Source organism: Lipophrys pholis (assembly GCF_963383615.2).
Source record: "Lipophrys pholis genome assembly, chromosome: 15".
NCBI classification, from domain to species: Eukaryota; Metazoa; Chordata; class Actinopteri; order Blenniiformes; family Blenniidae; genus Lipophrys; species Lipophrys pholis.
Window position 1 is genome coordinate 13,717,548 of NC_137642.1, and position 26,581 is coordinate 13,744,128.

Consider the following 26,581-nt stretch of genomic DNA (forward strand, 5'->3'; position numbering starts at 1 on the left):
ATCTTTTTGATGGGTGTCAAGAAAAACTGTAACTTCTTTACCACCAAGTCATTTAAAGCACAAGCCAAAGCGCAATAGTAATGTTTCGATTCCTTTGGTGTGAATGAGGGTCAATCTCAAACTTTTCTTACAAGGGTTCAACTTTTCTGCGTCAACATGAGAAGTAGTAGAAGGAATATTACAAAATGAGACTCACCAACGTGTGTTGTCATGATAATGCTCCAGCACAGAATAGCCAAAAAAACTAGAATTGGGTCCACTGAACACGACGGGGTGTTCTAAGTCTATATTATAAGAATAAGCCAGTGAAATGGAGAGATAGACATAAAAAACATTCTGTACTCCCGTGTTGTGCCTCAGCAGAGGAGCCATCCCTTTGCGCGTCATGCGTAATAACGCGGTTAAAGTCTCCAAAAACAAGAAGAAAAAGGAAGAAAAAGAAAGGCTTGTCAGCTCTTCTGTGGTCAAATTGTTAGAAACTACCCCTCGCGAATGTTTTTCCTTGTTTAGCACAGCGTGCAGGTTGAGAAGACATGAGGAAAAAGGTGAGGTGGAAAGTTAACGGTCCGGTAAATATTGGTGCGTCAGCTTCTCTCCATTCTGTGTCAATCTGACAAAGTTGCTGCTCGCGGACTCTCCTGTCTCAGATAAATGCGGTTTGGTGTCAAGCTCGCATAAGTTGTTCTAACAATGGAAAAAAGTTTGACCCAAAATAAAAGCTCCGCTGCGTCATTGGTACCAGACCAAAAGGAACGTAAAGGCTTTACTGTGAAAGGTAAAACCGGATAGTGGAGGGTTGTTATGATCCACAGACTCTGTTAACGCGCTCATGGAGAAATGAGAATGGTTCTGGAGCGCAAAGCATCACATTTCACCCCTGGGTTTTTTGGGGGGCTTATTTCATCGAGGGTCAGGGCTGAGGGTGCATTACTGCCACCTACTGGTGTACAGTCAAAGTGCAGTGGAGAGAATAAAATCAAAATGAAATTAAATGAAATAAAATAAATTTTAGTTACACATCGGACTGTTCTGCATATATCTATGGGGTTTACACACAAAGGTCCAAACAAGAGACAACTATCCAGTGTCAGTCCTCTGAACCAAAATGCCTTGTTGATGCCAGAGGTCACAGAAAAATGGCATCATTGCTTCTTTGGTGAAGAAAGTCAGGTCTTTCTACGCTGTGTTTGTTTCCTCTGTGTGTACGTGGGTTCTCACTTCTCCCTCTCAGTCTCCCTCTGTTGGTCATCCTAATTTACCTGGAGGTGTGAATGTGAGTGTGTGGCGGTCTAAGTTTGCCCTCTGATGGATTGTAGTAAGGTGGGTTCAAATCACGGTTGGCGCCTGTCTGTGAGGAGTTTCCATGTTCTCACTTTGGCTCTCTGGGTTCGCCCTGGTTATAATGGAGTGGTAACCTGGGTAGAAAGTGACTTACTCTTGCAGCTCATGTCTGGACAAACTGGGAGATGAAGAGATGTCTGTTTTTGGATTCACCTTTCTTTGTAATTTGGTCCGAGTGCCCTTTGAGACGCAGGTTAAAGGCCAGGGAGATTCTGAGTGAGCCCACACACCCTAGCCAGGCAGTTCTTTCTGCTGCCTGAAGGCAAACACAGAGAGGATGAGGAGGAGCTTCTTCCCTCAAGCTGTCCACCCGCTGAACCTCGAAAAAAATAGACCTGGAAAACTGCTTTGTATATAGTTTATTTGCACTATTCAACACTGGTCTACTCATATTTATCTTTTTTTTTTTTTATCTTTCGTGTGCCTACATTTTCTTTTTTCATTAATTATTATGAATGTCATGACATGTAGTGTGTGCTATTCCCATTATGTGTGCTCTACATTTTTATTTCTATTGTTCCAGCACATAAAAAGTTGTTTTGGTGCAGAACAGGTATTTAAAATATTTCACTGCACATTATACTGTGTATAATTGTTGTGACAAATAAAAGACTTCACTCAATAACACATTAACACACAGGCGGTCCTGTAATTATTGATGTCTATAGGCCTCTAGTTATGTGTATATATATATATATAATATTTGTGGATATTGTCTAAACTTGACCAAAAACATGCCTGTTTCATGTGCAATTCACTTTTCCATTGTATTCTAATTTTGAAATTCACTTGTGGCTCTACAGGTTATGTATTTTATCTCATCTGCACCTATTACTGATACATAAACAAGACATACAGGTAGTTTCTAAAGAAAAAAGGTGAATTAAAGTGTAGAAAAACATGATCCAAGAAGAGTCAGTTTCAATGCATCCTTGTCGAGAAGACGTTTTCATCTTTTCCCTTTGTGCGACAGCTTCATGCAGGACCGGCTCACGAGAGACGACCGACTTTAATGCAACAAGTAGATGATTAATGATAGAAGTGACAACAGGTGTTGTATAAATAACATTTAATTTGTTAGTCTGGAAATGTATAGCAAGTGATATAGTGCCCTATAATACAGTCTTGATTATAATACAGCTTACAGTTTGTGTTTAGGGGTCTCTTGTCAGTGTTTGTGCGAAAATATAAAGTTTAAAAAAAGCTGTGTTGCACAGGCGAGTTCCGGAGGACGATATCTTAAGGTGGTGCCGAAGCACAGTTAAAGGGCTGTTTACAGAGGGAGGGAATCAGGAAACAACGCAAAACAAAAACGTACAAATCAGCTGACCATCAGCATCCACACGTAATAAGATTATCATTTATTGCACAAGCCAATCTGTATAAACACATTCTAAAAAGGAAAACCATAAAAGGAAAACCGTTTATCTTCATCTAAAACTTATAATTTAACAAACGTAATCTCAAAATAAAAGTAGTATTATGGAAGATTTGTGTTTCTTATTCCCTCATACCCTTAGACGCATTCTCTCACTTACACACACAATTCAAATGCCCACACACAGACACACAGAAATATTTAGAAACTGACAGGAAATGCAAAGAAAAAGGGTTTGATAAAAGTCCATGGCAGTCTTCCCCTTCAGCAGCAGCAGCAGCAGCAGATCCTTATACAGAAGCAGCCAAATCAGTCGGACGCTCATCGTAGCCACGGCTGTGGAGAGACGCAGGGAAACAAATTCAGACACGGTTGCACATGTGAGCTGAGGGAAGTTTCCTCGATGGGCGAACAGGCGCTTACAATCGGTTTAGAGTCTTCGTTGTCCAAAACCTTTTTCGCCTGGTCCGGGGGAAACTTGAGCATGGAGGTAATCACTTTGGCCATTGTCTGGAGAAGTGGAGGAGAGACACGAATATGTCGTTTCAAAAGAAAACCGTGAAATTTACCTCAGGCATCAGTCATCATGCATTTCCTTTCAAAGGAAGAATTTCAGCGACAATAGCTTTACACAAATACCAGATGTGCTAACCCATCGACCTTTGACACGACACTATCAAATCAGGCTGTTTCTGAGCCAATTAAAGCCCAACTGGACTAAAATATAGATTTAAATGAATAAGACCGAGCATCATCTGCATAATGAAGCCCAGGCCCATCCGCCAGGGAGCATGCAGTTCCCCATAAACACAGAGGATAATCAGAAACAGAGCTGCTGTGGAGGAAAGCGAAGCGCTCAACCAACACTAAACAAGGCCAGCATGTCTTTAAATGGCAACTCTGCGTCATGCGAGATCTCTGTGCCAGCGGGCAGCCTGGGGGACATCCTCCACACAGGGGAGGTCTGCCATGATGCCATAAAAGAGAAACGCTTAGCCCAGGACCCCGGGGAAAATCCCGCTGACTTTAGGACCTTGTCAACAACGCTGCTAATTAAAGGAGATCACTGTTAATTAGAGCAAACAGGAGTGGACACATGGGGACGTTATGTGGCGTCCTGAAATGTCCCGTATTGTGCTGCAGGAGGGCGGTCATGAGAAAAACATTCCATTCCAATTATGTTTCGGAAGCCGGTGTATCGAGTTCTGATTTCTGAAACAAACTGTGAGACAGTTGATCAACTTCTTAATATTCAGGGACGAGTTTGAGACGACAAGTCACAGCAACTGTCCCGCTGAACAAGCAACTTTCTCTCTGAATAAAATCGAGGCAGTAATAGTCTCAGTCATAGTGAACCACAACATGTTTCACACTTGCTGCGGTCTTAAGTTTAATCGCTTCCCTTCGATCCATGATAAGATCTTCCCTTGAAGTCACGACCTATAGAGTAGCTCAGTCTTCTCTATTAAATTTCCTGAAAAATAATGAAATGAAGCCGTGGATAAATATTGTTAAGAGCCGAGGATGACCTGCGACACTTCGCTCTGCTCTGCAGTCATGAGCGCTTGTACCGACTATCATCCATGAAGGAGGATTCAAAAACAACCCGGCGTTATCGCTGAAAGATCTTTATGAGAAACTGAAAGATCCTTATGAGGCTTTCCAAAAGCGACGGTTGACATTACCCATGTCTGACATCTTTAAGACACAAAAAAAAAAAAAAATAAAATCTAACTGAAACAAAAATGAAATTAACTTAGTTCTGGCAGTGAAAGGGTTTACTGAGGAAGAACCCGGTTCATGTCTGTTTGGGAACGTGTTAAGATGAGCATACTTTTGTTTCCCGTCCCATCATGTACTCAAACAGCACCTTCCTCAGGTACTCCATCTCAGTGGCTTCTGACAGAGACTCTGGAGTTTTGAATCCCGAATCTGAAACAACAACAACAACAAAAAAAACACAATCAAATACCACGGCATGTAGACTCTTTAAAAAACACTTGAAATTCGTTTTGTCATGGACTCCTTAGTAAATTAGACAATGTAGCGTTCGACAAACATTCAAATAAAAGAAGGAAGAACAGAAAACACTGCTCTGAGACGGCGCTCACGAGACGCTTCCCTTAAAGCTACATTCCTGTTTGTTTGTGAACGTAGATGTTTTTAAAGTAGACTAATGCCCGTCACTGTCACTGTTTGTGTTGGTAACCAAATACAGTCATGTCCAAATGAGGATGATAAGTAGAGGAAAGATTGGTGAGGCTCAGCATGAGCACTTTAATGCCGCAAGAGTCTGAGAATGAGTGTTTTATTTCTATGCCCCAAGCTTTAACACCCACAATCCCTTTCAGAAAATCTGAATGAGGGAAAAAAGTGGGTTTACTGTGAGGTCGAGGCTGGGAACACTTAGACCCCAGCTTGTCCTCGTCTCTTCATTAAGGAACAACATCCAATCACTGTGTGCGTTTCTCAAATCATCACAAGCAACCCTGCATGAGCCAAGAGACACCGAGTGACTCGAGCTGAAGGAAAGGTGATGAAGGACTGAGCGCAGCTCTTTGATCCCCGGCGTGGAGTAACGGGTCGCCAATAAATCACACAGCCTCTGTCCTCCTGACCCCGCCCTGACCCCGCCCTGACCCTGGCCTGCCAACAAAGAACTCATCTCACCAGCTCTCTCTCTCTCCCTCCATATCTCTCTCTCCCATGAAAACCAGGCAGAGCTTTGATTTTAGGTGGGGAGCCTGAGTATTAACTGAGAGGAAGACAGTTCACTAACACAGTGGACATAAGAGAAGAAGGACACGGGAGGTTGTTAGGGTGAATATTGTGTGGGCTGGATAAAGAGGGAGTTTTGGTGCTGCAGGCTCCGGCATAAAAAAAACGTCAAGTCCTAAATCTGCAAAACCCATTAAATTCAAGGACGGCTTCTTCAGCGCCACCTCTCCTGACAGCAGATTCTCTTCATTGCAGCGGCGGGGAAGGTGTAAAAGGGCTCAGTCAATCTCTCTAAACCCTCTCACGCAGAGGCACCGTGTTTCTGCCGTGGTACAGTCGAGGGTGCAGCAGGGATTTCCAGCCCATCCCCCAGAGGTTTATCCAAACTTGAAGCACAGGGGTGAAACATGTCCCTTTAACCTGGACTCCAACCTGAACCAGACACTAATACAGCCAAAGCCCAGCATGTCTGAAAGCCTGCAGCCTGAAATGTGTTCAGCACGTCACGCGGTATGATCCAGTGTGTGTCCATCGGAGAGCAGCGAGAAGTCTAAAAACTGAGAAACAAAAGCTTGGAACATACATCTTCAACATTTTTTTTTTTTTACGACGACTAATTATAACAGCTGCTTAAATTTCTTTTAAACGATTACTTCTTAACATATTTTGTTGATTCAATTTGTTTTGAATTTGTCATTTTAACACCAGGTTCATGTTGCCTTTGTTAGTATTCTCATAGAGTTTTAATTAAAGTTTATAACACATTTTAATATTCAGTAATTCTCTTTTTGTCTTCTATGTTTAGTTCACTTTGTGTACAATTGAATGGTTCAATGCATATAAAGTTAATTTTATACAATCATTCCAGCTCCTACAAACCACTGCAAACTTCTCAAGATCCTTTATCTATTAAACCTGCACATAAGATATATAACTGATACGCTGCATCACCATAAAATGTGAAAATTGGTATTTTGACAGATGATCCGTGAGCGCATGGATCATCTCTCACGGTATTGCAGGCATGCAAGCGGTTAATGAAATGGAAACCTGAACCATAACGGTGTAAAATAATGTTTCCCTGCACTGTTGGAAGACACATACAAAGCAGGTGTGTGAGCAGATTATGTTTAAAACAGCAGACAGTGACTGTCATGGCTATTGAGCGTGACCAAGTCTGACTCACCAGTTATATGATTTTGCAGCATTTGGCTGATTAATAATATCAATCAATCTGTCTTCTGTCATGCTTTATCTACTCAGGGCCACGGGACACTGGAAACTGGCCGCGGTCACCCCGGACAGGTCGCCAATCCATCACAAAAGACAAACATCCACTCACAACCACACCTACAGGTAATTTAGAGACACCAATTAGCCCCAAGTACATGCTTTTTTGGACTGTGGAGGGAAACTGAAGAAAAAAAACCCACTCATACAAAGATCCCACAGCCCGAGGCTGGACTCCTCCGGGCTACGAGGTAAGAGGGAAAGCGTGTTAACCACTTAAAAACTGTCCTTTTCTTGATCGCTGAAAACTTTCAAGAACAAATGAAATCAAAGCAACTCTTCATGCACAGTACAGACAGGCTTTGACCTAGTTTTGTTCAGTGCTGATCCAAGAGAGAAAAGAAAAAAATCCAATCTGTGACTCAATACTGCAGCTTGATCCATGGGTCTTATTAGCTGTTCCACCCCCCCTGGGCTCCTGGGACAAAAACTTATGACGTTTAACATGTTTGAACACGTAACGTGATCATATGTGTCGCGTTAAAAAGATGCCTTGACATTATTTGGTGCCCCAGCTCAAACCGACAGCCGGTGAAGTGTTTGCACACTTTCCCATGACGCTGTACAGTGTGGACTGTGCTCTGCACGTCGTCTTCGTCGAGCTCATCGAAAAGGAAATTGGATCGAGAAGCAGAACTAAGCGACTCACGGTGTTAACGTTACCTTTGTACGTGCTCCCGAGGTGAGTTACAACCGTGTTTCGGTGGAAGCATTTAATCTTGTCCTCAAGCGAGTGAATCTGGTGTGGGGAGAGAGACACACAAGCAGGCACAGGTTGTAATAAAAAACCTCTTCCAATCCCGGTGGGTTAATTCTATGCATTAGCTTAATTGCATATTGGGATGTCAGCATTATTTTACGCATCCTTGGGGGTTGTTTTGCAGGAATGACGATGTGTGTGTGAGAAAGCTGTGGGAGGCGTTGCTGTGATTGTTTATGGGGTTAAACCAAATGTAAACAGATGTGTGTTGTAATTAAGCTGATGCAGTAGGAGAGCAGTAGCCACTCTTGCTGGAGGCCACAGAATCCTGGGAATATCACTGCAATGGATTTACCGTTTGGCTATGCCCCCCTCTACCCCCCCACCCTCCCCCCAAAGAGAGAACACACGGGGTCTGACACTCACTCTCTCAACAAAGCCCTGCTCCTTCAGCCGGGCCTCGCTCAGTAGTGTCGTCTTCTCAGCAAGTTGAGCCTTTAGTCGAGAGGGACGGGAGGTCAGTGTCACAAAATAATGACAAACTATTGGAGTGCTATGACAATCTGTGTAAACAACAAAAACACAAACAAACCTCCAGCTCTTCTTTGGTCATCTGTATCCAAACAAAAAAGGATGAAACAAACAAATTTCATTAATGAACATGGGTTATTATGTATAATTAAACATCCTTCTTATTTTATCTTTGAACATTAAGCTTGACAGTATTTTTCCATTTGAAAAAGTTCTGTGACAAAACATTTACAAGCTGCAGTCAAGACCTCCTGACTTCCTATGTTGCAAGGGTCTCCATTGTTCTTGAGAAAGTATTCACCGTTTAGAGGACAATCATTGGAATACTACACCAGAGAATGTTATCCAAGACTTTTCAATATTTAAGAGTCAGTAAAACATGATATAAATGTCTCAATTCATAGAGAAGTATGTATGATTTCTGTTTTATTTTAGAAAAAGTATCTGAATTGAATAAATCTGACTGGATTTCTGTGAAAGTTTAGTAAAATATAATTAAAAATCGCCACGCTACTAAATAGAATATTTAGAGGAAAAAAGTACCGTAAATATGACTTAGTAACAACACTGCACAAATGGTTTTACTATCATGCACTTTCGAGACTGCAGTGAATAGTTTGTCAGTTTATTTGTTATATTTTCAAGTAAAAAGTATTAATCCGGTGAACTAAATGAAAGGAACAGACGCTTTGCCACGCCAGCAGCTTTTAACGATCTAATTATGTACAATGACTTTTCATTCATTTACAACCTATAGTCACTTGGCAAATAAAAACACTATTCAATCAGAATGAAAGTAGAAATTCATGAGCTAATTCAAAGATTTGACATTTTTCTGAAATATAATCAACCAGGTGTTAAGAGACTCACACAGAAGTCAGAAGACGCTGAGAAGTGGGATTCACTGTTGGACTTTTCTGGATTTTCTAGCAATACCAACACAGACTATTATTTGCCTTATCATTTAATAAATGTATTCCATTCTAAACAGGTGAAGTCCACTTCAGTGTGTCCAGCTTGCAGTGGACTTGTGCGTGTGAAAATTGTTGATATGCCGTCTCTACGGAGGACCACATTGAGTCACCGTCTGTCTGAAGAATGGTTCATGGGGCCCGTGGCAAGGAAAGGCCTCCCTGAGCATAAAGCCATACAATCCACCCATAAAGTTATTACCTCACCTGGGAAAAATGCAGCAGCGAGAGCAGCATAACTCTTAGTGTTTGTGTGTGAAGGTAGAAGAATCATCGCAGGGGTCTCATGGCACCTCAACACCTGGACTAAAACATCCCCCTGGAGTGTTCTTTTTTTTTTTTTTGGCCTACCTGGCCCCTTTCCAGTGCGTCCATCTTGCATTGGAGTATTACCGCGGTATAAATCTCAGGCGGAGAATCACCGCGCATGATGATAATTGAGAACAGGGATTGTGGCTGTGCTGTCTCACAATCTCGGCTTTCCGAGAAGAACATTCCTGAGTGATTCAAATGAGCTTCACTGCATCCGGCGTGCTTTGGAAATCTGCCACGCGACTGGAGCGAGGCCCTGATCACCGTCAAGTATGTAAGCAAATTGTCCCTGAGCTCGTAAACGGAATTCTTCAATTACGGAGCAAAAACGAAGGAGAAGACGAGCATTAACCGCCAAGTCTGTTAACCTGGATGTGAACTTGACAACAGGTTTGTGCAGACACAAAGACATCTGGATTGGGCCGTCATTCAAATTTAGTAATTGTCCCATTAAACTTCAGCCTTTTTTCCCCAGAAGGGAAGTGGAAAAGTGCTGATTTCATTCAGCCATTGTTTTTCCATGCACCCAGCGTGAAGTGACTTATGACTTTTAACAGAATAACAACATGAATGTAATCGAAACGTCAAGTCTCCTAAATATTATAGAATATAAGGACTTCAGGTATGAACAAAACGTCCCGCCGGCAGTTGCAGATGTTTGGTGACCTGCTGAACCGAGAAGTTTGTACCTCAGAGGGGCCGTGGCTTTTGGTTTGCAGCTCCTCCAGCTCTTTCTGAACTTGCCACACTCGGTCTCCCATCTCTTCCTCTCGACTCTGGAAGAATAAAACCTTGACGGCTGAGTCATTTCCTCAGTACCATGTCAGCATCACAACTGAAGTATGTCGATCAGACGGCAGTCCTCTTTCAAGCTTCTGATACTTAAAATGCATTAGAAAAATCTTTCCTCAGTTTGCTGCGTCAGGGTCAAAACTAATTTGAACTGTAGAATGAAACTGACAATATTCACACTATTTTACCTAAATGTTTCTACTATTTTTAAACCTCTGGATAACCAGCAGTTTAAACACTAAAGGCACTTCCCTAACTATTTACGACTGTGTATGTTTCATGTCATAAATATCTGGGGATGATTGGAATTTGACAGTTGTCTACCAAAAGGTGCTTTAAAAAAAAAAAAAAAAAAGGAACTGCTAATATTGCAGCCCAGTGAACTTGCAAAATGTTGGTATGGTTCATAAAAGTCTCAGAAATTTTTTTACCTGTATAACTTCCTCATATTTCTTGACAGTTCGATGCAAATCATCGTCCTTCTGGGAAATCAAACTCTTCAGCTGAGCGACTTCTTCGTGGTGGTTGCTGAGGAGCTCTTCTTCAACTGTCTGAGCCTTTGCTGTGATGAGAGAAGCAGCAGTTAACCGATTAAAAAAAGCTGTGATGTAACATGACGTTAATATAAATGAGGCAAGAAAAGACAGAAATTCTGATGCAAAAGTCCCAAATCTTGTGAAACGAGATATGGGACTTTTACTTTTTTTCACTTTTATCTTCCGTTTTCAAGTCATTATCTCAGCTACTGGACCTCAGTGTGTCATCGACTGAAAGGATTTAACTTCAAATGATTACTTTCCATACTTGTACATTTTGTGGATTTGATTCCACGAACAGACAGTGTCTTGGTTTTGGCTCACCGATGGTCTCCTTCACCGTCGTATCGAGTTCCCTCTCTTTCAAGGCCATTTGTGTGTTGAACTCCCTCAGCAATTGCTTCATGGCAGAGTTGTGCCTCATATCCAAATCTTCGAGCTCCAGTCTTTCGAAAGATGGAAACTTACATAAGTACTTACTACAGTTGGTAAAATCATCTGACACTAATCTGACACATTAAAATGAAAATGTTTATTTTGCGTTCGTTGCTCTTACTTTAGCTTCTTCTCGTTCTCCTCCAACAGCTCCTTCCTGGAGAGCTCGAGGTCATGCTCGTGCTCTTTTCTCAGTGATCGCATGTCTTTCTGGAGGCTGTTGAAGTCCTTGTGGATTTTCTCTTTCTCACCCTTCATCTGCCTCAGTTCGTTCTTGAGAGACTCGAGAGAATCACCGTCCTCTTGGTTGGGGGAATGGTTTTCCATCAGACTCCCGGCTCGTTGCACGCTGCTGCACTCCACCCTCTCTTCAGGCTCTGATGGACTCTGGACCTGTTTGAGGGTCTCCTGATGTTGCTCAAGCTGGGCATCCTTTTCACTTATTTCTTCTTTAAGGCGATTTATTTCTGCATTAAGGTTTTCAATCTGCTTTTCTGCCTCTCTTAGCTTCACTTCGATTTCACGCAGAGCAGATTCGGTTTCTCTCAGCTCCCCTTGTTGCGCTGCATCTCCCTGAAGGGAGATCAATTTGTCTTCATACATGATTTTCAGTTCCTCCAAAGTCTTTTCTCTCTCAAGCCTCTCATTACTCAGGATCTGTTCGCGTTGTATCTCCTGCTCTTCCCTAAGTCTGACAAGATCTCCCTCAAGTGATTTTGTTTTCTCTTCCAGTTTTTCTACGTGCAGTTTGCCAGAAGTTTCGTCGCTCTTCATTTCCTCCAGGCTTGTCTGAAGCGTCTTTATCGCCTGCTCTTTTTCTTCGAGCTGCGACGTGAGCTGTTTTTTAATCTGACTGATTTTCTGCTCGGCTTTCTTCTTCAGCTCGGAAACCTTCCGAGCGCTGTCTGCAGAAAGTCGCTCCTCGGTTTCCTTCAGACTCTCCTCCTTGTTCCTGATAATCTCATCTTTCACTTTTTCAAATTCCTCCATTTGACTTTCCAGCTTGTTTTTACACTTTCGGTTGTCCTCCTCGAGGGAGTGCAGCTTTTCTACCATTTCTTGTTCCAGATTACCGTTCTGAGTGCACTGCATCTGGGTCTGCTGGAGCTGCTCCAGCAATTCTTTCCTTTCACCTTCCCTGATGCTGTGTTGCTGTTTGAGGTCGGACGCGAGCTGCTCACACTCTTTCGTCTTTAAGGCTAGTTGCTCCTGAAGCTCACCGAGTCGACTGATGCAGCTCTCGAGCTCTGAGGTGAGTCCGCTGACCTTCTGCTCCTTCTCACTCAGCACCTGGTCCATCTCAGACTTGCTGATGGACTGATTGTCAATACTTGTGTTTAGCCTCTGCAAAGCTTCATTCTTCTCTGAGATTTCCTTTTCCAGCTCTTCCAGTCTGGTCTGCAGAGACGTGATAGTGTTGTCACTCTGCTTGAACTTCGTCTCCGCCTGGTTCTCCTGCTCTGACAGACTGTTCCTGAGTGCCTCCGCCTGCTCTGAGGCAGACTTTCTCTCCTGCTCTAATCTCTCGATGGTTTGTTTCATTTGAGCGGCAGCCTGTTGTCGCTCCTCTTCATACTGCTGGCTCAGCTGATTTATGGCTTCTTCCCTTTCTTTTATGCTACTTGCCAGCTGATTTTTCAGGTCTCCGATGATGCTTTCCAAGTTAGTGATATGCAGTTCATTTGCTTTCAGAGTTTCCGACATGACTCTGTTTGCTTCAATCAGCTCCTCTGTTTTCCGAAGCTGTTCACTAACGGACTCAGAACGATTCTCCTTCTCGTGTGTTAAGGCTTGGATATGCTCCTTATGAGCGTTTACCTGAGCAGTGATCTGTTCTAACGAAATGCATAGTTTTTTATTCTCCTCCACCTGCTGGCAGAGATTCTCCTCTAAAGTGCAAATTTTGTCTACTTTAGTACGGACAATGTCTTTGAGACGCCCTACATTTTTCTGACTGCAGAGCAGTCTGTTTTTCAGCTCGTTTATCCGGCATTCAACTCCTTGCTGGAGTTTGTTGGATTCACACTCCAATTTAAAGTGAATCTCCCGGCAGTAATCATCAATTTGGTTGCTGATCAGAACTAATTGCTGCTGGAATCCTGCCTCCTTGGCTTGTAGCTGAATGGAAGTTTCATTAAATTTGCTCTCCAAATCCTCACTTTCCTTAAATCTTGAGCCTTCCAGTGCGTCAATCTGTTTTTCCTTTTCGTTCAGCTTCTCCGACAAAGTCTTTAGCGTCTCTCTGCTCTCTTCCTCTGTTGTACTCAGCTTGTCTTGCAGGGCATTTCGCTCATTCAGCGCCTGGTTAAGGTTCCTCTCCACTGATTCCATTTGCTCTTTCAGCAGCGCTTCACCCTGAGACAAGCTTTCAAGCTTAACCGCTGCCTCATTAAGCTCCTCTTGCAGCTTCTGCACAGTGGTCTCTCTCATCACCAGGCCCTCTTTCAAATTCTTCACTTCACATGTTATCTGCTCGGTCTCCTCTCTGCTCCGACTGAGCTGTAGGGATACCTCCTCCAGTTCCTGACCCTTCTCCTGCACGATGAGTACATGCTTCTCCATTAGTTCTTCCTCTTGCTGTTGTAACTTCTCCTGCCACTGAGACCCCAGCTTCTCAATGTCATGCTCATGGGTGGCATGTAACTTCTCCAGTTCCTCCTTATGGTTGACCTGCAGCTCCGACACTGCGCTGCTGAGGCCGTGGGAACTTTTTTGGGCCATTTTCACAATTTTTTCTTGCACCTGTTGCTCTTTCTGTTGAAGCTCAGTCTCCTTCTTCGCAAGCTCCGTCTTCATTTTCTCTTCATTTGCCTGAAGTTTTTTCTTGAAGTTCTCTTGCATTTCTTTGGCTTTCTGCTTGAATTTTTCCATTTTTGTTTCCTGTGATTTCATCTTGGCTTCCATGTCAGTTTTAACGTTTTTCAACTTTTTCTCATGAGCAGCTTTTTCGTCATCCAGTTGTTTCTTGAGGCGAGTTTCTTCCTCCAGCTTAGTGTTCAGCTCGGCAGCAAATCCTTTCTCCTTCTCCATGAGCTCGTTTTTGGTATCCTGCAGTTGGTGCTCTTTTTCCTCAAGGGTCTTTTGTTTTTGTTGACAGTCGTTTTTTGCTACTTCCAACTGATGCTCTAAATCAGTCAATTCTCTCTTACACCGATCAAGATCCTCTGTGAGCTTAGCCAACTGCCCATTAGAGTTCTGGAGGCTACTATTTTCTTGCTGGGTTTGTGAAAAACTTTTCTGAAGCTCCTCCAATTCCTTGATCTTGACTTCTAGATCTCGTGCCGCCGATTGGGACTCCTCTTGTAGTGTCTTTTCTTTGAGAACCAGTTGTTTGATCGCTTTTTCCTTTTCCCTCAAAACTATTTTCATGGCATTAAGTTCCTCCTTTAGAGTTTTCTCAATACCACTGAGTGACTGCTTATGCTCTTTTTTGATGTTTGCAAGTTGCACATTGTGCTTTGACATCTGATCTTGAAACCTTTTCTCGTGTTCCTGCTGAGCAAGTCTATGAGCATCCTCAGCTGCAACCAGCTTCACTTCAAGGAGCTGTTTACGCTTCAACACCTCGGCAAGTTCAGCCGAAACTGCTTCAAACTCTGCCTGCTTTGCGTCCAGTTTCTCAAAAGTTTTGTTGTTCATATCTTCAACATGTGCTTGAAACTGCAGCTCTTTATCTTTCAGAAGTGTCTCGATTTCAGCCTTGTGTTTTTCCTTGAGCTCCTCAAGACTGTTATTCTGCTGCTGGCTGAGGGTTTCCTTGTGCTTTCCCAGCTGCTCCTCAAGCTTTCTCTCTAATGTAGAGATTTGCTCATTGTGTTTTTTCCTCAGCCCTTCAAGCTGACCTGAAAGTTCATGGGACACACTTGATTCATCTTGTGAGATCTTGTCCACCAAGCTCTCCAGTTCCAATATCCTCTGCAATCATACACAAATAGATGGTTAGAAATCTACTTAATGCTTAACAAACGATTATAAAAGAACAGTGAGGCAGCCAAATAAATGCCAATTCTACTGTTTTTATTAAGCAATCAAGATTCAAATAAGAAAATTAACTTTAGAATTTAAATGTTTCTTCAATTCTCTGTGAGTGCGCTTGCATGCTGCTGTAGAGTCTTATTGCTCGACAAAAGACAGGATTGAATGCATGAATTTCATGATTTTCATTTCGGTAATAAAAACATGTTTGGAGTCTCTTTACTCAGTCAGACATGACTAACTCACGGTTCGTGTAGTTTCCAGCTCCAGCTGCATCTCTTTAACCTTATTATCAGCTTCAGTTATAACAGCCGTCTTCTGTAAATCTGCATCCTCCAGAGCCAGTGAGGCCTGTTGTTCTCGCTCCTTGGCTAACTGTGCAAACTCTTCTTTGCACTGCTCCTAAAAAAATAGAGCAAAATAAATAAATTAAACAAACAAAACAATTAAAATGAGTCTGTTTCATAACGGATTCAATTAATTTTGGTCAACAATGGGATTAAAGAAAATCTTTGGCACCTACCACAGCTTTGTTGATCCGTTCATTCATCTCTTCTTCTTTAGCAGACAGAGCTTCACTGTGGAGTTGCTCCATATGAGCCACTTTTTCCTCTGATGATTTCTAGAAATATAAAATGTGTGTTAATTCAGATGTAATAACCCTAAATATTACACTAATATTGGCCCTTTACGTCTGTTGAGTGGCAGCAACATGTCACTTTGTGGAAATGCAACTAAAGAAATCAACTCAGAGTGTAAAGGAAGTTCAATCAAAACACTAAAGAGCCAAAGTGTGTAAATTCTCAGAAGAAGTGAGCTCCTGACCTTCATGATGGTGACAACCTCCTGCTTGACTCTTGTTAGTTCCTGCTGCAGAGCCTTCCTCTCCTCCTCACTGGCCGTCTCCACCTGTTTCACTTGTTCCTCCAGCTGAACTTGTAGTTGTTTCCGGGCCTCGTCTGCCTTCTGAGCTACACTCAGTGCACGTTCAAGTTCCTCAAAAGCTTTGACACCAAAAAAACAACATTAAAAAAACAAACAAAAAAAACGATCCAATAACATATTCAGAGAAGTTGTTTTAAGCGAGATGATTTCTGAAGTGGCCTGCACTCACCAGATTTTTCTGCCTTTTCTTTCTGTTCCTGTAACTCTTCTTTCTGTGCAGTGGTTTGCTGCAGCCTTGAGCGCAACTGTGCAATCTCCTCTTCTTTCATTTCTAGAGTCTCGTGCATCTGCCGCTTGGTCTCAGCAATCACCATTCCCTAAACAAAACGAAAGGCCATAAGACAAAGTCAGAATTTTAGTGCAAAAACAGACACTAAATCAAACACTGCAGGCAGAAGTCGCCTCTGTGTATTTCAGAGCCCCAAACTGGAGCCTTGTGCCAATAACTGTTTGTGACTTTAAGTGCTTTTCACATTCCTCACAGACATCTTGTGAGCTGCTGACATCCCACAGAGCTGAGGTCAAAGTTTAAAAGAAACAATACGACTCTTCGAGGTGTCTGACCTCTTCAGCAAAAACAACTGCAAAGCCTTCAATAAAGATGTGACTACCTTCTAGAAAGCTCCTCACCCACCTTGTCCTGCTCCAGCTGTTCGATGAGGTTCTTGGCATCACGCAGCTGAGTGATCAGCTTTGTCTTTTCTGTTGTGTGCAGTTCCTTAAAGACAATATATTTAAGGGAATTTGAGGTGAAAATTGCATGCATAGCACTTCTGACTGTCACTCATATCCTGTATATGCCTCGGTCAGATAACTTAAAAATGAGATGCTTCCCGCACCACCCAGGATGCCTCACCCACAAGCCAAATAACCAGAGTGTATACAAGTGTAGCTAAACCAACAAATCGGCCCAAATTACAGCCCAGTCTGCAGAAGTGGCATGTAGCAGCCATGTCTCAGTGGCACCGCACTTTAACCAGCAGTTACTAAAGAGGAAATGACAGTCTATATTTTTCAGTAGTCTGATTAACAAGTGCAGCATCTTGATTTTCAAAAAAGCTACAATACCATTTTGTCTGTCAGTAGAATATGTTGTCAAGCAAGTAAACATTACATCGAAAGCCTTTGCACTGAAGCTCTCGAATTATATACAGATGGGTCTGAGACTGTGGATTAACAGCCTAGCAGTTCCAGGATGCCATCACACTGCTGCACATAGGGCGAATGCTTGTTAACTCTTTCACGATTAGACCAACAGGATTTAAGTTATGTTGTCAACCTTTTGTATAATTGGAATGAAGCCCTGGAGGCCACTGTAAAGACACTATTCCTCTATAATTATGAGAAGTGCCCATACTAGTGTGGTACTGGTGCCACGAGTAAAAGGGTTGACGCTTACTTTTCATGACAAAGTAAAACAAAGTCTACATTAAAAAAATAAAAACTATGGAAATAATGAACGCGAGCAAGTCAACCTACATCCAGTCAGACACCAACTGTCTATTATGACAGTATCTTTAAAAAAGCAATTACTTGTTATCTTAAGCTGGGAAACATCGGGGAGGGTAAGTACAAGCCACACAAGCCGATCATACCAACATAAGCTAAATGTTTTGAAATCCGCGAAAACAATGGTTTGACCATGTCACCCCGACATAACATGAACCCTTGCATTGGAGTTTGGCCAGAGTATTTGAATGTTTGGACTTTGAGAACCACAGCAATCTGCTGTGTCACAGAGATAATGGAGTCACATCGTCAGTGAACCAGAAAGAGTCTCAGAGATTTTGAAGCACAACATTAATTAGCCTAAACACGCTGCCTCTTCATGTGCCAGGCCCCATTTTAATCTAACTTCTCCATAATGACAGTATGCTGCCACAAAAATGTTTGGTCTCATGGAAATCACTCCCAAAAATATCCGGGTACTTTTCATGTATAAACACATATTACATAAAATTCCTCAAATGAGTTTGAATGAACAAATCCCTCTCCACAGTGTACCGCGGTGCAGTTAAAAGCAGGTTATCCACCTTCGTCTTCTCCAGTTCCTGAAGTCTCTCCTGTAGCTGCTGCTGCAGAGTTTCGTTCTCACTGCTCAGCTGGGTGCTCCTGTCCTTGTGGGTATGCATCACCTCTTTGCACTTCTGCAGCAGGTTTTCCTGCCTCTTCACTCTCTTCTGCAGAGCGTCCATCAGCTTTGTAGGATCACTGTTGCCCTCTACTGTCCAGAAAGCGCAAATTAAATAATTGGCAGTCGTGATCCATTTACAGCAGTGGTCCCCAACCTTTTTATCACCACGGACCGGTCAACGCTTGATAATTTTACCGCGGCCCGGGGGGGGGGGGGGGGGGGGGGGGGGGACCACTGATTTACAGAATCAGCATGAAACTCACACACAGCATGCATCATACACATTTTGAGGATTTATATGAAACTGTAAGCTTACCCTCAGACTCAGGCCCCTGCTCTTTAGATGGACTCTGTGCGGCAGAATTAGTATTTTCAGCTGCCTCAGACTCCGGGACCTCGTCTTTAGCGGACAGGGAACCATCAGTGGCCCCTTTGGTTCGCTTCTTCAACAGAGCCACCTTAAAATAAAAGACATGTTTAAATAAACACTTCTTTTTAATTGATAGACTTGTTTCAGGTATTAAGATCATAATTCTTATTTGAATCACAATCAGTAAAACTGGAGGAGCAATGCAAATTAACATACAACAGAATATTGCTTTGTATAAGTGCAATCCAGTGATCCTAGGATTTGTGCAAAAGTTTTATTACATTCAAAACATTAAATTTAAAACTCCCAGCAATACTCACCTGTGTTTGGAGAACAGTAATCATTTGATCTTTTTCTTCTAGCGCAGCATCAAACTCCTCTTGTAGATGCTTCTTCGCCTGCTGGTCCATTTGAAGCTCCTGCAGATTATTCAGTACATTTACTCACAAGTACAGCTTTGATAGAATTGCACACTTTTTATAGAATAATAATTATGATGCATTGCCATACCTCTCGCAGCTCTCCTATCCTGCGGAGTGCTTTATCTTGACTCAGACTGAGGATAGCCTGAGGGAAACAAAAAAAAACACGCTCAGATCAGTTACAAAAACATTTGCATTTGTGTTGTCTAAAAGGGGAAAATAAGTAAAGAAAAAAAAAAAAAACAGAAGGGGAGACGTTACCTGTGATTTCTCTTTATCACGTTGCACTGTTCGGTATGCAGTAACAAGCTGCATGACAATGAAATCCATGTCAAAGGAAAGTGGTCGTTGTAAACATCCCAAGATAAACAAGTTATTTTTTGTGCATAATTCTTAGTGAGATTCTCACCTCTGAGTACTTCCCTCTGTACTTTCCCAGACTCCTTTCTACTCTGAGGAGCCGGTGCATCAACTGCTCTTTTGAAAGGGACTCTGTGGTTCCCGGTGGCTCCTCGGCCTCACTCTCGATATCTGACGGCGGATCATAAGTGGGGACACCTGAGGGCTCGTTTTCTCCCAGAGGTGTCAGGGAGTCGCGCGATGAGCTTCGGACCAGACTTTCTTTAGAAGGAGAGCGAAACAGATTCTCTGCCCGACTCGCGCCACCGCGAATCAACGACTCCATGGAGGGTACTTTGAGCTGCAGCTTCTGAGCAAATGACTGTGGCTCCTCTCTTTGCTGTGAGCATGAAGAAAAGCAGCGAAAGTGAACTTGTGATCATAAAAGCAGCAATGAGTTCAATGAGAAGATTATGTAACTGAACGTACATTCGGAGAAGCACTTCCATCCCCATTGATGCTACCTCGGGGAGACCTCGCAGGTCCCTTAGAAGAACTCTGCAGAAAAAATAAGAATGTAAAAGATAGAAAAGCTGTGCCAGTGGGCTTCCCCTGGGCCAGTTAGTCATCCACACCCAGCGTGGCTCTCCCTGATTACTCTGGAGGGAGCAATATTAGTATTGCTGGGAGCAATGCAGGGGCAATGGGTACCCTCATGCAACTTGGAAAAACAGAGGGGTTAAATACACAAAAGAAGGCATCTCTACAGTACAATAAACAAAAAAGGGGTTAAGACAATACGCTACAGAACAGCCATGAGGTCAGAACAAACAGATTGTTAAAGTCCAGCAGGAGAGCTGATATTTGAATTAAAGAGGCTTGCTCGTGCTGTGTGGCTGAATTGAAGGCGCACAAGAGGCATACTCGGTATAAAGACGACACATTTAGGAGCTGAGTTGGTTTAGTTGACTTGTTAGAAGCAGCATCAGAGTGAGCTCATCTTCTCCTCCCTCGTCCGGCTCAGTTTCTCCTTCCTCAAGGTTATGGTGCAAAATATTCAACAATTACTTTGCTTCTTGTTTGTTTCCTACATGAAGCAGTCACTCCTGTGGCCACATTTCAAGACACACCAAGTTTAATGGCTCCACGGAAACTATCCACCTTTACAAGACATTGCAGAAGTGCAAGTGAGAGGTTTTATGCTTGGTTTACAGTGCACACCAGTATGATGAAGCTAAGCATCCAGGTAGAAAGCCACGTACTCGTGAAGCTATTAAAAGAAATGGTCGGTAAGTTAACAGATATACTGTTGCTTGAAATCTTATGCTTGATGATCATGTGCGCCCCTCCACCCCCCCACCTCCCACACACACACACACACACACAAAGAACTAAACTTTACAAATTTCATACACGATGCACTTGTGCTGGTCAAAGCTCTTTTTTTAAATTTTTTATGACTGACTTTCACTACTTGACCCAGCATGCTTTCACACTTCGGTGCTCGCCACTTCTGCCTCGCTATTTTTGCTCACGTTAAAAACTGGACAATGACTCATGAATAACTACCGCAGGATTGTACACCAACAGTAAATCCAGGCTATTTTTGGACTGCAAGCTCAAACACTACACATCAAAAGTCTCAGAAGAGAGGGAGAGAAAAAAAGAAAGAATCCAAAGCAGCATTGCTCTGCAATCCTGCATCACGCTGACCAATGGTTGAACAAAGTACCAGCAGTAACAAACGTACATCCACATAAAGAGTCATTGGGTAATGTTCTTGGTTGACAGACAGGCGTAGATACCAAAACTCATCTTAGCGTTCAAAAATAAAGCTACAAATGCAATGGAAGTGTTTTATCCAAAAATCAACATGATGTTAGGATGTGATGTTGAAACATGAAAATGATATGCTGATGACTCGTTTTGTATATAGCACATTAAATGTGTCCAGATTCCAGAGCCAAATGTAATTTATGTCCATAAACCCTTAATCCGTAAACTCTTTGCTAAATGGGAAACATCGCCTTTTACTTCCTTTCCAAAACAATACAGTCAGTGTGTTGAGCTGTGGGACAGACAAATGACTGACTTATAATATACTGTATCTGTAAATCAGTAGTCCTTATGAAGCTGTACAGATAACTAGCTGTATTTTATTACAATGCCATCATCCGAAATCATAGATATAAATCCTGGTTAAATACAAAAAAAACCTGCTGTGTACTTCAAACAAACAATCAAGCAAGCCACTAAACAACTTCAAGTGTCCGTGCTACTCGATCCTCAAATTTAACTGCATTCATATCTCATGTGCACTAAAATGCTGATACAAGTACATCATGAACGGCATTACTAAACACAAGTTATACTTTTATTCCAATTACTATTGCTTCAAAAACCATTTAAATATAAGTGGTTGTATCAATACAGTAAACTAAACATCAAATATCACTTAGACAGTGATGTGAACATTTTCTGGCATCGTACTGCATCTACAGGAAACATGTTTTTGTACAAATGATAAAGATTATTTGAATTAAACTTGTGGTAAAGTGTTATTGCTCCTTCCACATACAAACAATGTCTAAGCTCCAACATGGCATCCAAAAATGTCCTCTCAGTTTGTTTGTTTACTTGGAGGAGTTGAATCATTTTAACTCCTCAAGAAGCTGACCTTTCAGACGAAACATCAACTTTTCAAGTAAACAGAGTTTTTAGGCGAAAGGGATAGAGACCATCAGGCAACATAACAGGGACTTGAAGGGTCTTAGAGGCAAGCAGCTATCGGTAGCTAAACACAAAGGGGTATTCAATAATATGAGGTTGCAGTAACTGAAAGAAAGGGCAATACACCAACAAAGGGCAATAAGCACAGACGTTTCTATTCGACGGTGTAAACCACAATTCCCATTGGATGCAGGGTTAGCCTACAGATGAGATGCCTTCTTACTTCTAAATCCAAAGAAAACAGGAGACAAAGAGCAGGGAACAAGCTGTCCCTACACGGGTAACAACCCTCTACCAAATCCCAAAGGCGCAGTAGACGGGAGGAAGGAACGGGACGAGAGGAGGAGGAGGAGGAGAAGAAAAAGGAGGAGGAAGAGGCAGGAAGTGAGGACACACTCACCACACTGGCTACCTGGGTCGTTTTGGGTCGTTTTGAATGGTCCAGTGCAAAGATAGTATACTCAGAGAGAAAAGCGGGCTCTGCTATCATCCCGGCCAGCATCTGACCCCGTCAGTGCAGTAACGGGACAAAAGGTGGGGAAAGGAGAGGAACACAGAGAGCAATGAGAAAAACAACACCATGAGTGTGAAATAGCGCCGAAGGGAGTGTCAAGCCAGCCGGTCCAGAGGAGGCTGGCTGAGAGAGGAAGAGGCTGAGATGGATGGAGAGAAAGAGAGAGAGAGCTGTGAGTGAGACAGAGGGACAGACACTATATGAATTGGAAAAAATAAGAAAAGTGAAACATCAATGTCATGAATAACAGTTTGACATCCCCGCGAAAACATCTTTTGATTTTTTTTTTGGAAGGAAAAAAAAAAAAGGGTGCTGTAATCTGCCTCAATTTCTCCAACAGTACAGAGATGTCAAAGCGTTAAAGATTTGTGAGGTGAGAAAAGATGCTGCAATGTCACAAAAGGCGTCTACACCGAGGGCACATGAGCCCACACTACAGCAACAAATCAGTGTTTCCAGGATACAAGGGAGAAAGTATATAACACTTTTTAGTGAAAGCTTCACTATCTCTACTCCAGTTTGGGGTATGAAGTGATCGAATGTGCAAAACTTATCATGGCTGAGTGATAAAATCTTGTTGTAAATTGTAGACATTCCTGTCTGAGCTCTGAGACAGATGTAATAACCAGATGCTGCATCATCTCACAGACATGCTCAGCCCCACAGTGTCTCTCTATCTCTTTCTAATGAGTCAAAGAAGCATTACATGGATTCCCTGATATCTACCAGGGTAAAACACAGTAAATAGTCACCGGAGAGAGAAAAACATTGACAGGAGGATGCATCAATTATTCATACACAAGCTGAAATATGGGGTGACGCTCAACCATTAAAACGCCCCTCCAAAAGCCTATAAATGAGAAGCTGTCTTGGGTGAGCATCCTAATATAGTCATATAATATAAATCTAAAAGTAGTTATATAAATATGGTAACGAGAAACCTTTCATTCCATCAACGGAATTGCTAATATAGATCAAATAAAAGGATTTCATACACCGAGATAAAGTTTTTTTTTTGCAGCTCCTAAAATGTAAACATCAAAATGCAATGCTGCAATACGTGCAGTGAGGATTTTCACAACAGCTTCTAATACCAATGTGTACTGGTATCAAATTGCTGATCACTCTCCAGCATTAATGACCACATAGTTTGCTTGGCCCATGTGTGCTGATGAAATTATAAAGTCCCCATGAGGTTACTGCAGCAACAATACGCATTTCAATTTGCTTAAGTCCAGGGAATAATGAGCACATGTTGTTTTATCATATCAACATAATCTGAGAATAAAGGACATAAAAGGACAAGCAGAAAACAGACAGATTTCCTATTTGGTTACTTACTCACTTTCACTGGGAACATCAAATGAAGGCACTGGTATGTTACTGAGGGAGCATTAAGCGCAACAAAACACACGGTAGATTTTTTAAAACAGTACTTTGGCCTGCAAATAAGCAAAGTAGCAGGGGGGGAGAAACACATTAGGCTGCAGCTCAAGCGACGGTAAACAAGGACTGCTTATATGTACACATAAGGGCTGAACCGAGCTCACCTCTCTGTCACTGGGCGAGGGAGCGCCGTCATGGTGAAATGAAGGCGTTTGGCTGCCTCGTCGCTCTCCACTGCCGATCTGTTAAAATGTCGAAATTCATCATTATAAGATCATTACTACAGAGGCAGTTGTATATGGGTCAAAAACACAAACTAAAACAACGATATTACAAACAATCATAAGTAACTCCTGGTTTAGCTACCAGATGATTTTGCCACTAAAGACTTTTTCTATTTGCAAAGACCTATGACCTTTTTCCTCTTTGTAATGGTTTTTTTTTACCAAGCTTTGTTAATGTCTGTTTTATTAGTATGTTTTTTATTTCCTTAGCCCCACTTGTAGCCCTCGAGATGTTTTCCAAAATGTAAAGTGCTTCACAAATAAAAATGTATTATCACTGTACCTCACTGCTTATTAGGCTTAATCTGTTAACTGATTCTGTGGGAATCTGGGGTCAAGAGTAAGGAACCGCAAAAAAATATATAGTTCAGTTAAACAGTATCAGGTTGGGATGAGATGTGGAAACCTGCAAGAGTGTCTTTAAAAATAGATGTGTTAATAGCTTATTTTTATCCCTTAATGCAAATTGCAAATTGGATCAGCTGGAAAGAAGTCAGTATTTGGTGTGACCTACCTCTACCTTTAAAGGAGGATTTTTTATTTTTTTTTTTTTTTATCCCCATAAAAGGTTTTTGAAGGAACCTGCACAAAGATTGTTTTAAAACATCTTTAAGAACCAACCATGGCTAATCTATTTTGTAGATGCTGTCTGGTTCAAATTTCATAACAACTTGATTTTTTTTCTTAATTCAGAGGTCTGTTGGAGTCACAGTGTCACTTCCAGGATCCTCTTTTCTTTTTTCTTACACTCTGGCTGTTTGGGGTTGTTTTCCAATGGATTCTCATGTAGAATAAATAGGTCAATCAGACACCTTCCTGTTATTACATAATGGAAAGTAACATTATATTCCGCCTGCCTAAAAATGCCTACATTTTTTCATCTTGAACGGTCGAGCTTCCACATACTAGTTTCCTTCTACTCGCTGCAACACAAAGGGAATTGACATAATCTCGTGGTGCCACGCCTCAGTAAACGTAAGTTGCTAATGGAATTCAACTTGGCCTCAAAACCAGTTAACGTGTCACACATCCGGCACGACAGGTGCACACACCTTTAACTGAGGATTCTCAGGTGAGCTCACATACACTTCAAATTTTCAAGGTAAAGCAGATCAAACTGTTAACATATATGGTAATTGACTTAATGTCATATTGTAGGAGAACATTTGATCACATGATTTTTAAAAGCAAACACAAGAAAATAACTTGCATGAATGCATGAAGAATAAATACTATTAAAATCAGCCCCTAAGACAATAGAATATACAATTGCATAAGTAAGACAGTATTTATTTTAAGGTAAGAAGAAAGGGCTATTGAAGTATTATCTAATCGGTGCAGAAATAAAAGAGAAAGGTCATAAACTAATGCAAGATTTTAAAATATGAGCAGTGGAAAAGAAGCATAAGCTGAACTAAAGAAGCAGAAATATGATCACAGAATAATGTAGGTCATCACAAAAGCACAACAAACACAGATTTAAGATTTTTGGGCAACTTCTAGCAGATGAGGGGATTGATTCTGTTTTGGCGATTCTCAGGTGATTTTGAAGCTTTTCTTTTTAGAGAGCAGCTCATTTAAAGCGGAGAGACACAGTTTTAACCGCAGGCAATGAAGAAATTCCTCATGCAAAATCCTGAGTAGGTCATCTGTGTGCCTTTAAGGATTAACTTTTTAAGCTGTCATTCTGCAATACAATTAGACACCAGTTGTAGTTTTACAATGGCAGCTTACATCCCCCCACTTAGGATCAATGACAGCAACACAAACACACAACACAGCACAACACACACAACACAACACACACAACACACACAACACAAAACACACACACACGGTCAATTACAGGCTGGGATTGTAGTTTCAATCACTGTTGTTCGTATTGTTTTATAGAAGGTTTACGAGTTTTCTTAAACACACCACAGAGACAAGTTCGGAAGCTAACTCAGGAGCTAACGTCTACGAAAGCGAAACAACTGGATGGCATGCCATCCTGAAGAAAACTTTTACAGTGTATTGAACGAAGCAAAAAAGATTCGTAACACTAGAGTACTTAAAAAAGTGAGTTATAAATGTCCAGGAGTATCGACGACTCTGTGGAGCAGCAGCTCGCCAGTGTAAACAGACGTCAGCTTAGCCTGTTAGCTCCGAGCTCCACAACAACCAACCTGGGCCTGCTGTGGTGACTGCGCATTCCGCTGCGGGGACTGCTCCTCATTTATCTTCTGCTTCAGTTTTTTAAACATCTTGTCAGGTCAACGTGGCCTACAACAGGCGACCAGTCGCTCACGAGCGCACAGAGATGTATTTTGTTGCTGTTCAGCCTGACATCCGACCTGAGGATCAGACTTCCTTGTTCGCGTCTGACTTCCAGCAGGTGGCAGGCTTCACTGCGCATGTGCGGCCAACGTGGAGGAAATCTGAGACGTCAGAGTTAAAGAGCCAGTCTAAAAAAAAATCAGCTACAGCGCCATACCT

General features: G+C 42.1%; 2 protein-coding genes across 5 annotated transcripts in view; both read right to left on the bottom strand.

The window, feature by feature from the left end:
- itga9 (integrin, alpha 9) overlaps positions 1–612 on the bottom strand; it is a 50,113-nt gene extending 49,501 nt beyond the window's left edge. Inside the window, exon 1 of the mRNA XM_080481612.1 lies at positions 197–612. Within this exon, the coding sequence (XP_080337738.1) occupies positions 197–387 (191 nt within the window). The 5' untranslated portion in view covers positions 388–612. The remainder of the gene's footprint in view (positions 1–196) is intronic.
- Positions 613–2,392: 1,780 nt separating this feature from the next.
- On the bottom strand, positions 2,393–26,495 carry golga4 (golgin A4). Of its 4 annotated transcripts, none has more exons than XM_080481614.1 (25): positions 26,272–26,495; positions 23,984–24,061; positions 22,320–22,421; positions 19,679–19,747; positions 19,260–19,589; positions 19,112–19,159; positions 18,939–18,995; positions 18,749–18,847; positions 18,375–18,516; positions 17,958–18,145; positions 16,559–16,642; positions 16,094–16,241; positions 15,805–15,983; positions 15,503–15,601; positions 15,226–15,381; positions 11,126–14,919; positions 10,894–11,015; positions 10,465–10,595; positions 9,931–10,017; positions 8,020–8,040; positions 7,854–7,922; positions 7,391–7,466; positions 4,554–4,651; positions 3,143–3,229; positions 2,393–3,055 (listed from the first exon to the last, which is right to left on the bottom strand). In XM_080481614.1, exons 1-25 carry the CDS (start codon positions 26,347–26,349, stop codon positions 3,041–3,043), a joined length of 6,357 nt encoding a protein of 2,118 aa, XP_080337740.1. In that variant the 5' UTR covers positions 26,350–26,495; the 3' UTR covers positions 2,393–3,040. The 4 variants fall into 4 exon arrangements, with proteins under 4 accessions (XP_080337740.1, XP_080337739.1, XP_080337742.1 ...); XM_080481613.1 differs by having other exon boundaries at positions 17,958–18,148; XM_080481616.1 differs by lacking the exon at positions 22,320–22,421 and having other exon boundaries at positions 26,272–26,485.
- Between the last annotated feature and the right edge of the window lie 86 nt (positions 26,496–26,581).